The sequence below is a fragment of the Mandrillus leucophaeus genome, unplaced genomic scaffold (assembly GCF_000951045.1).
Source record: "Mandrillus leucophaeus isolate KB7577 unplaced genomic scaffold, Mleu.le_1.0 Scaffold168, whole genome shotgun sequence".
In the NCBI taxonomy this organism is placed as follows: Eukaryota; Metazoa; Chordata; class Mammalia; order Primates; family Cercopithecidae; genus Mandrillus; species Mandrillus leucophaeus.
In genome coordinates, this window is record NW_012101676.1 from 219,228 (window position 1) to 230,216 (window position 10,989).

The 10,989-nt window shown below is 45.9% G+C and overlaps 1 protein-coding gene across 1 annotated transcript in view; it reads left to right on the forward strand.

Annotated features, from left to right (window-relative positions):
* LATS2 (large tumor suppressor kinase 2) overlaps positions 1-10,989 on the forward strand; it is a 92,571-nt gene extending 81,582 nt beyond the window's left edge. Inside the window, exons 6-9 of the mRNA XM_011976540.1 lie at positions 542-1,124; positions 2,312-2,494; positions 4,111-4,217; positions 8,657-10,989. Of these exons, the coding sequence (XP_011831930.1) occupies positions 542-1,124; positions 2,312-2,494; positions 4,111-4,217; positions 8,657-9,151 (1,368 nt within the window). The 3' untranslated portion in view covers positions 9,152-10,989. The remainder of the gene's footprint in view (positions 1-541; positions 1,125-2,311; positions 2,495-4,110; positions 4,218-8,656) is intronic.

Sequence of the window (10,989 nt, forward strand, 5' to 3'; positions counted from 1 at the left end):
GTGATCCGCCCGTCTCGGCCTCCCAAAGTGCTGGGATTACAGACTTGAGCCACCACACCTGGCCTGTCTTAATTTTTCATTCCAAATTCATGTCTATATATGGATATAAAAAAACAAAACTGGCCGGGCACGGTGGCTCACACTTGTAATCCCCGCACTGTGGGAGGCCGAGGTGGACAGATCACCTGAGGTCAGGAGTTCAAGACCAGCCTGGCCAGCATGATGAAACCCCATCTCTACTAAAAATACAAAAATTAGCCAGGCGTGATGGTGGGCGCGTGTAGTCCCAGCTACTCGGGAGGTGGAGGCTGCAGTGAGCTGAGATTGTGCCACTGCACTCCAGCCTAGGTGACAGAGCAAGACTCTGTCTCAAAAACAAAACAAAACCAATTGTCACCTTGCTTTGTAGTGTATGAGACCCATTCTTCTCTGTTCTCCTTTCTGTAAAATGAGTTAGGTTCCAGGGCATCCCCATCCCAGTCATATGTTATCATGGGACTTCTCTAATGTGATTCTTCCTCCTTCCTTTCCTTCTGCACAGGCTGGACTCTGTGAAGCTGAGCAGGAACAGATGCGGAAGATCCTCTACCAGAAAGAGTCTAATTACAACAGGCTTAAGAGGGCCAAGATGGACAAGTCTATGTTTGTCAAAATCAAAACCCTGGGGATCGGTGCCTTTGGAGAAGTGTGCCTTGCTTGTAAGGTGGACACTCATGCCTTGTACGCCATGAAGACCCTAAGGAAAAAGGATGTCCTGAACCGGAATCAGGTGGCCCACGTCAAGGCCGAGAGGGACATCCTGGCCGAGGCAGACAATGAGTGGGTGGTCAAACTCTACTACTCCTTCCAAGACAAAGACAGCCTGTACTTTGTGATGGACTACATCCCTGGTGGGGACATGATGAGCCTGCTGATTCGGATGGAGGTCTTCCCTGAGCACCTGGCCCGGTTCTACATCGCAGAGCTGACTTTGGCCATTGAGAGCGTCCACAAGATGGGCTTCATCCACCGAGACATCAAGCCTGATAACATTTTGATAGATCTGGATGGTCACATTAAACTCACAGATTTCGGCCTCTGCACTGGGTTCAGGTGGACTCACAATTCCAAATATTACCAGAAAGGTATTGTCTTGAGTGTGCCGCATGCATTTTCTCTGTGTAGACGTCACTCACCCCGTGGCAAGCAGCTCAATATCCCATCCTAGTGGCTCCTAATCATTTCGAAATTATCCGTCACTCCATTCTTTTATAAATCGGTGTGACAGCCTTCCCTTCCAAAAGGAATAGAATGATATATGAATTTTTTTTTTTAAGTTAGTGGATTTCAGGTTTACTTTTTTTTTTTTTTTTTGAGACAGAGTTCTGCTCTTGTTGCCCAGGCTGGAGCGCAATGGCATGATCTCGGCTCACCACAACCTCTACCCCCCGGGTTCAAGTGGTTCTCCTGTCTCCAGCCTCCTGAGTAGCTGGGATTACAGTCACGCACTGTAATACAAAACCACCTCTGGATAATTTTGTATTTTCAGTAGAGACGGGGTTTCTCCATTTTTGTCAGGCTGGTCTCAAACTCCCGACCTCAGGTGATCCACCTGCCTCAGCCTCCCAAAGTGCTGGGATTACAGGTGCAGTGAGCCACCGCACCTGGCCTACTATATTTTTTTTTTTTTTTTTTTTTTGAGACAGAGTTCTGCTCTTGTTGCCCAGGCTGGAGCGCAATGGCATGATCTCGGCTCACCACAACCTCTACCCCCCGGGTTCAAGTGGTTCTCCTGTCTCCAGCCTCCTGAGTAGCTGGGATTACAGTCACGCACTGTAATACAAAACCACCTCTGGATAATTTTGTATTTTCAGTAGAGACGGGGTTTCACCATGTTAGCCAGGATAGTCTCGATCTCCTGACCTTGTGATCCGCCCGTCTCGGCCTCCCAAAGTGCTGGGATTACAGGCTTGAGCCACCGCACCCGGCTATATTTTTAAGACAATAGGCTACAAGCTGTCCCCGCCGTTCTTCCAGCCTCTCCTGCCTGCAGTGCCTTCCTGCCAGCTCAGCGCAGTGCGTGGTTTCCCATGATTCCTCACCGTCGTTTCCACCTTGGTGCTAGCGCCAACCTCACCACACGTGTCTCCGAACTAGGGACAGCAGGCTGCCCGTGTGGAGCAGCTCAGCGGGGGTTCTCTATCCTGATATGGCAGGAGCTGATTGGAATGACTTTGCTGTTTTAAGCTGTGGATCCGTTGAGTTGTTGAAGAGTGAAAATTCACTTTGTGTTTTGTTCTCTTCTTTCACCACCCCCGATTCCTGGGTGAAGGGAGCCATGTCAGGCAGGACAGCATGGAGCCCAGCGACCTCTGGGACGACGTGTCTAACTGTCGGTGTGGGGACAGGCTGAAGACCCTGGAGCAGAGGGCGCGGAAGCAGCACCAGAGGTGCCTGGCACATTCACTGGTGGGGACTCCAAACTACATCGCGCCCGAGGTTCTCCTTCGCAAAGGTACGTGCGCCACAGCCAGCTGCCCCACGGGAGGTCTCCGTCTCTTCAGACCTGTGAGCTGAGTCTCCTTGGCTCTAGCTTTCCAAGGACCTGATGCTTCCAGTCATATTTTTGTCCTCATGGAAGCCTGAAAACTACTTATTTCCGCAACATAACAGGCCTCCCTTCTGCCTTGGAAATGCTCTTGCTTCAGGGGGTTGGAAGACATGCACCATTAGACAGTGTCTGCTGGCCCTCAGTCTCTACCTAGAGCCAAGGGAATGACTCCAGGCCTCATTTTCACAGTCAAATGATGGAAACCACTCTGAGGGCCACGGGACCTCTGCTCAGTCTGCCCAGACCACACATCTCCGGGCTCTAGCTTTCACTTCTGTCCCAGGCTCCTGGCTGAGTTGTGCTGTGTGCAGCTGGTGCTTATGTGACAGCATTGGAAGGTCCTTTCTCTCTCATTCTCCCTGCTAGACCATAGCAAAAGTGGCAGGTGCCAGTTGTGTCAAATGACCAGTGCTCATAAAATTTGCCTCCTGGGTGGATGCTCCATTCTGTCAGATACAACATCTGGCTCAGTAGACGAGGATTCCTTCAGTGATCCTGCATGGTCCACAGTGACGGTGGGTGTTCGTCTGATTCTGTGTAATTAATCCAGAGACAGGCAGCCCCTGCCGCCACACGTTGTTTAAAGTCTTTGGAGCCAGCCAGACCCAGTTCAAGTCTGGGTTTTTTTTGCTAGCTGTGGTAATCCAGCGCAAGTTACTTGACTGCTCAGACCACAGACATAGCAATAACGACCTTGAGAGGTTGTGAATAACCTTGGTGCCCAGTGAAGGTCTGCTTCCCTCTGCCGCGTGCAGTATTCCCAAGGAACCATTGCTTGGGGTTTTTCTGCAGCGTCTGGTGCCAAACTTGGGCAGGAAGAGGTGGGACAGGGAGATAACAGAGGGGCCTGAGGGGGCTACCCTGGCATATGCAGCTGCAGGCACCCCCGGGCTGACCTCTTAACATCCCAGTTTATACTTAGCAAGGATTAGGTGACATCAAGACGAGCCTGGCTTGATGGGCCATGAGGCCCTGAAGGAAAAGTGGGAGAAAATGAAAGGTAAAGGAGCCCAGCCTACAGCCTCCCAGAGGCCAGCCCTGACCCAGCACAGGGAGCCCGTGAGGAAGGCCCAGCTCCGTGGGGGCCTCACACAAGGAGCGTTCGGCTTACCGTGAATTGTCTGGTGGGTTTTGCCCACGCCCTCCTCATCTCCATAGGCTTCAGCTTCATCCAAAACTGATGTAGAAGCCTCCCAGCAAGCTGCCCGGACCCTCCCCTGACTGTTCACGGGTTATAGTACTTTATGGTTTTCAGTTTCCGTTATTTTAATTGGTGCCTCTGTCTGTGATCTTTAAGAACATAAAATTCTGGCTAGTAACTAGTTGCTAACACTAAAAATAATCTTTTTAAATTAAAAAGTATTTTCTTATTACAATGATTAAAATTACGAAAACCTAAGCGGCCATGGCTGCCACCCCCACCCATTAGCATCCAGGTACTTACAAAGGTCCATCTGCTGGAACTCACCTCGGAGGAGAATTCGTGCCTGCGTAGGGACTGAGTGAACTTTATCTTGCAGGGTACACTCAGCTCTGTGACTGGTGGAGTGTTGGAGTGATTCTCTTCGAGATGCTGGTGGGACAGCCGCCCTTTTTGGCACCAACTCCCACAGAAACCCAGCTGAAGGTAATGTGAGAGGAACCACGCGCTTGCTGCAGACATCTGGTTTTCTCATGTACCTGTGAACCTTTGGTCAGCATTCGCCCTCTTATTCTGAGTAGGGTAGGAATGGCAGTTGTATATGATGGGATTTTTAAAAGTAATCTCATTACTTTTTAAATTATTATCTATTTTTAAATTTTCTATTTTGTTAAGCAAAGCCGTGGAATTGGGCCCATTTTAATATCTGAAATTCTGTTAAACCCTTGGCCATCTGCCACCTTATATTTCCAGGCAAGAACAGTGAGGGTCAGCAAAGGTGTGCTGCAGGCCCACCGTCTCCCTGCCGCACGCCTGCCCTGCAGAAAACACACGGAACTCCAGGAACTATGGTTGACCCCTCAGCAGTGGAGGGTTGGGGTGCCAGCCCCCTGCACAGTCAAAAATCAGCATAGAACTTTCGACTCCCCAAAAACTTTACTAATAGTTTGTTGACTGGAAGCCTTACCAGTAACACAGAGTCAATGAACACACATTTTGTATGTTATATGTATTAGATGTTGTATTCTTACAATACAGCAAGCTAGAGAAAAGAAAATGCTGGCCGGGCACAGTGGCTCGTGCCTGTAATCCCACTACTTCGGGAGGAACATAGGCCGGGCACAGTGGCTCATGCCTATAATCCCACCACTTTGGAAGACCAAGGTGGGCAGATTACCTGAGGTCAGGAGTTCAAGACCAGCCTGGGCAACATGGCAGAACCGACCTCTACTAAAAATAAAAAAAATTAGTCCAGCATGGTGGTGTGCACCTGTCATCCCAGCTACTCCGGAGGCTGAGGCAGGAGAATCGCTTGAACCTGGGAGGCGGAGGTTGCAGTGAGCCGAGATCACACCACTGTAGTCCAACCTGGGTGACAGAGTGAGACTCTTTCTAAAGGAAAAAAATCGTAAAGAAGAGAAAATAGGTTTACTATTTTAATAATTGAAAGTGGATCATCATAAAGGTCTCCATCTTTGTCATCTTCATGTGGAATGGGCTGAGGAAGGGGAGGCATTGGCCTTGCTGTCTCAGGGGTGGCAGAGGTGGAAGAAAATGCTAGTGTGAGTGACCCTCAAACTGTTGTTCAAGGGTCAACTGTACATCTAAAGAAATCCGTTTCTTTTTTTGGATATGATATCATTGTCTGCAAACTGTCAGCTGTGTGGTCAGGCTAGTTGTGCATATTCCTAATATTCAAAGTAGTTAAATCTGTCATTCACTTGATACTAAATTATTAGTGTTAAAATGACAGCCATTTGCTTTCTGAATTGAGTTACTAAGGATTGAATTGAGAATTAGAATTGAGAATCTGCAGTCTTCAGTGGATATACCAACTGACACACAGTCCTAGGAGTTTTCACATGTCCTAGTGGCCATGATCACCAAGGAGCCTAAATTAATAACCTTAATTTAAAAAACCATCTAGTAACGCCAGGCGCGGTGGCTCACGCCTGTAATCCCAGCACTTTGGGAGGCAGAGGCAGGCAGATCATGAGGTCAGGAGATTGACACCATCCTGGCCAACATAGTGAAACCCTGTCTCTACTGAAAATACAAAAAATTAGCCTGGCATGGTGGCGGGCACCTGTAATCCCAGCTACTTGGGAGGCTGAGGCAGGAGAATCACTTGAACCCTGGGGGCAGAGGTTGCAGTGAGCCAAGATCACGCCACTGCACTCCAACCCGGGCGACAGAGGGAGACTCTGTCTCAAAAAAAAAGAAAAGAAAAGTAGAAAAACCCTAAAGTAAGGCCTAGTTTCACCCTAGGAACAGTAAAATTGGAATCTGTCTTTATCCGCGCCCTGACTGAATTGCTGAGCTACTCACTAAATTGTCCACATGATAATTCAGATTTTTTTATTCTGGTAAAATATACATAACATAAAATTTACCATTTTAATTATTTTTTAGTGTATAATTCAGTGACATTAAGTACCTTCACAATATTGTGCAACCATCACCACCCTCTATTTTCAAATGTTTTAATCATCCAAAAACCCATTAAACAGAAACTCCCCACCCTCCCAGCGCCTGCTCGCCTGTCGTCTGCTTCTCTGTGAGTTTGGCTATGCTCAGGACTGACTTATTTTTTTTTTTTTTTGAAACAGAGTTTTGCTCTGTGTCCCAGGCTGCAGTGCAGTGGCACGATCTTGGCTCATTGCAACGTCTGCCTTCCGGGTTCTCACGCCTCAGCCTCCCAAGCAGCTGGGATTATAGGTGCCTGCCACAACACCAGCTAAGTTTTGTATTTTTGGTAGAGATGGGTTTCATCATGTTGGTCAGGCTGGTTTCAAACTCCTGACCTCAAGTTATCCACCCACCTCAGCCTCCCAAAGTGTTGGGATTATAGGTGCGAGCCACGTGCCTGGCCTCGGGACTTCTTGCAGGTGGAATCATGCAGTATTTGTCTTTTTGTGTCTAGTTTATTTCACTTAGTGTAATGTCCTCAGGGTTCATCCATGTTGCAGCTTCCTTTTTAAGGTGGAATAATATTCCACTGTATGAGTCCCTGCTTCCGGTTCTTTTGGATATAAACCAGAAAGTGGGATTGCTGGATTATATGGTCATTCCGTGTTTAACTTTTTGAGGAACTCCCAAACCGTTTGCCATAGTGGCTGCACCATTTTACATTCCCACCAGCAGTGGCTGAGTGTTCCAGTTTCCCTACATCCTCAGTAAGTATTTTCCTGTTTTTGTTTTTTTTAAGTAGTAGCCACTCTAGGGGATGTAAGGTGGTATCTCATTGTGGTTTTCATTTGGATCTCCCTAGTGATTGATTATATTGAATTCATTTTCATGTCCTTATTGGTCATTTGTATATCTTTGGAAATATCTCTTCAAGTCCATTACTCTTTATAAATCAAGTTATTTGGTTCTGTTATTGTTGTTGAGTTGTAGGAGTTCTGTATATTCTCTGGATACTAACCCCTTTTCAAATATGTGCTTTGACATCTGTTCTCCCATTTTGTTGCCTTTTCACTATCACTAATGTCCTTTGATGCACAAAAGTTTTAAATTTTTATGAAGTCCAATTTATTTTTTCTTTTATTCCCTGTGCTTTTGGTGGCATGTCTAAGAAATCACTGCCAAACTCAACATCACGAAGATTTCATGCTATGTTTTCTTCTAGGAGCTCTACAGTTTGAGCTCTATGAAAACACTACTTAGGTTCAAACCAAGCCTCCCACCCATACACCCACTAACTTCCATGCCTTATCCACTGTCCCGTCACCCCAGCCGGTAGCCAGTCATGCTGGCCTTGTTTCCTCCTGACGCTAAGTGTCAACAATAAAGAAGTGCCCTAGGTTTCGTCTTCACAGTAGACACATCTCTACAACAAGCGCATTTACTGAACGTCCAGATGGCTGGTCTGTGCAGTGGAGCACGTAAGGTCACATGGGGTCAGCCAGCTTTATTCTTCTCTATGAGGTTTCTTTTTCCCTTTTTTTTTTTTTTTCCCTGAGATGGAGTCTTGCTGTGTCACCCAGGCTGGAGTGCCATGGCATGATCTCGGCTCACTGCAAGCTCCGCCTCCCGGGTTCCTGCCATTCTCCTGCCTCAGCCTCACGAGTAGCTGGGACAGGCGCCGCCACCACGCCCGGCTAGTTTTTTTGTATTTTTAGTAGAGACGGGGTTTCACCATGTTAGCCAGGATGGTCTCGATCTCCTGACCTTGTGATCTGCCCGTCTCGGCCTCCCAAAGTGCTGGGATTACAGGTGTGAGCCACTGCGGCCGGCCCTTTTTGTTTTGCAAAACCCTAGTTGGCTGTTTTTTGACCACAGTAAGTATTTGAATGAGTGCCATGATGGTTTGACAGAAATCCATTGCCATAGCTAAAGAAATAACTTTAGCTGATCACCTGAGGTCAGGAGTTCGAGACCAGCCTGGCCAACATGGTGAAACCCTGTCTCTACTAAAAATACAAAAGTCAGCCGGGCGTGGTGATGGGCTCCTGTAATCCCAACTACTCGGGAGGCTGAGGCAGGAGAATCGCTTGAACCCAGGAGGCGGCGGTTGTGGTGAGCCAAGAGTGCACCACTGCACTCCAGCCTGGGTGACAGAGCGAGACGCCATCTCAAAAAAATAAAAATAAATAAATAAATAAATAACTCGTAGACCATCATTCTCTTCATTTTTATGGAAAGCACAACATTCTTTGGCTAAACAGTATTTCTGATAGAAGAAAATCAGTATCCTTTTGTCTGCATTTGACTGGTCATTCTGGCCTCAGGCTGTGAGCCATCGACTGAAATGACACTGACTTTTTATGGCTGCTGAGATCAACAACTGCTGCTTCTGTGTCTATTCTAACTCCTCTCCTGTTGTGAAATTACACTTATTTGAAAGTCATGTCATCACATGCTGTCCCAGAACTGCCCAAGATGTGAGGAGAACCTAACACGTTGGTTCTGTTGTTCCTCAGGTGATAAACTGGGAGAACACGCTCCACATTCCAGCCCAGGTGAAGCTGAGCCCTGAGTCCAGGGACCTCATCACGAAGCTGTGCTGCTCTGCAGACCACCGCCTGGGGCGGAATGGGGCCGACGACCTGAAGGCCCACCCCTTCTTCAGCGCCATTGACTTCTCCAGTGACATCCGGAAGCAGCCGGCCCCCTACGTTCCCACCATCAGCCACCCCATGGACACCTCGAATTTCGACCCCGTCGATGAAGAAAGCCCTTGGAACGATGCCAGTGAAGGTAGCGCCAAGGCCTGGGACACGCTCACCTCCCCCAGTAACAAGCACCCTGAGCACGCATTTTACGAATTCACCTTCCGGCGGTTCTTTGATGACAATGGCTACCCCTTTCGATGCCCAAAGCCTTCAGGAGCAGAAGCTTCACAGTCTGAGAACTCAGATTTAGAAACCTCTGATTTGGTGGATCAGACCGAAGGCTGCCAGCCTGTGTACGTGTAGATGGGGGCCAGGCACCCCCACCACTCGCTGCCTCCCAGGTCAGGGTCCCGGAGCCGGTGCCCTAACAGGCCAAGAGGGAAGCCGAGGGCTGTTTTGTTTTAAATTAGTCCGTCGATTACTTCACTTGAAATTCTGGTCTTCACCAAGAAAACCCAAACAACAAGACGCTTTTGAAAACAGGACTCAGCATTGCTTTCAATAGGCTTTTCAGGACCTTCACTGCATTAAAACAATATTTTTGAAAATTTAGTACAGTTTAGAAAGAGCACTTATTTTGTTTATATCCATTTTTTCTTACTAAATTATAGGGATTAACTTTGACAAATCATGCTGCTGTTATTTTCTACATTTGTATTTTATCCATAGCACTTATTCACATTTAGGAAAAGACATAAAAACTGAAGAACGTTTGATAAGAAATCTCTGTGCAATAATGTAAAAAAAAAAAAAAAAAAGGTAACACTGCTCAGTGTCACGGAGACCATTTTATCCACACAGTGGTTTTTGTTTTTTATTTTTTCCCACATTTCAACATTGTGATATAATGTTAAAAGCTGCTTTTTTTTGGCTTTTTGCATATTCTAGTATAATAGGAAGTGTGAGCAAGGTGACGTGGCTGTGATTTCTGACGTCTGGTGTGTGGAGAGTACTGCATGAGCAGAGTTTGTCTATTATAAAATTACCGTATCTTGCCATTCACAGCAGGTCCTGTGAATACGTTTTTACCGAGTGTCTTTAAATGAGGTGTTCTAGACAGTGTGCTGATAACGTATTGTGCGGGTGACCTCTTGGCTATGATTGTATCTCTTAGTGTTTTGTTAAAGAAATGCAGATGTGTAACTGAGAAGTGACGTGTGTGTGTGTGTCTTGGGTGTGATTGGATTCTTTTGTGGGGTGGGAACCTGAAACATTTGTCATATACTGAACTTATATACATCAAAAGGGATTAATACAGCTATGCCAAAAAATTTTTAATTAATCATGGACACACGTCCATTTCTCTAGTCCATATGCTCTTTCATTCTTGGTAGAGCTGGTATGTGGAATGCCATACCTCTGACCCTACTACTTACCTTTTTACTGACAGACTGCCCACACTGAAAGCTTCAGTGAACATTCTTACTCCTGTTTTCTTCTGTTACCATCAGGAAACTGAGCGATCTAACGGTTCTCTCACTGTTTTTGTTTGTTTGTTTGTTTTAGTGTGCTTTGAAGTGTCAAATCTTAACTTGGTTTAAACAATACATATTTCTATCCTTTGTAAAAAGGCAAAGATTCTTCAAAATGACATTGGAATAAAAAAATAAGCCATACATATTTTCTTAGAAGTATAGATGTATGTGTGTGTGTACACACACACACACAAACACAATATTCCTTATTTCAAATTAGTATGATTCCTATTTAAAGTGATTTATATTTGAGTAAAAGGTTCGATTCTTTTTTGCTTTTTAAAAAATCTGATGCTTCATAATTTTCATTATATTATTCCACATATTTTTCCTTGAAGTTCTTAGCATAATGTATCCATTACTTAGTATCTATCTAGGCAACAACACTTAGAAGTGTATCAGTGTCTAAACTAAAAAAACAAAGATTCCTGTGTACTGGTTTACATTTGCGTGAGTGGCATACTCTGAAGTCTGCTGTGCCTGTTGTCGTGACTGTCAGTATTCTCGCTATTTTATAGTCGTGCCATGTTGTTACTCACAGCACTCTGACATACTTTCATGTGGTAGGTTCTTTCTCAGGAACTCAGTTTAACTATTATTTATTGATATATCATTGCCTTTGAAAAGCTTCTACTGGCACAATTTATTATTAAAATTTTGAATCCA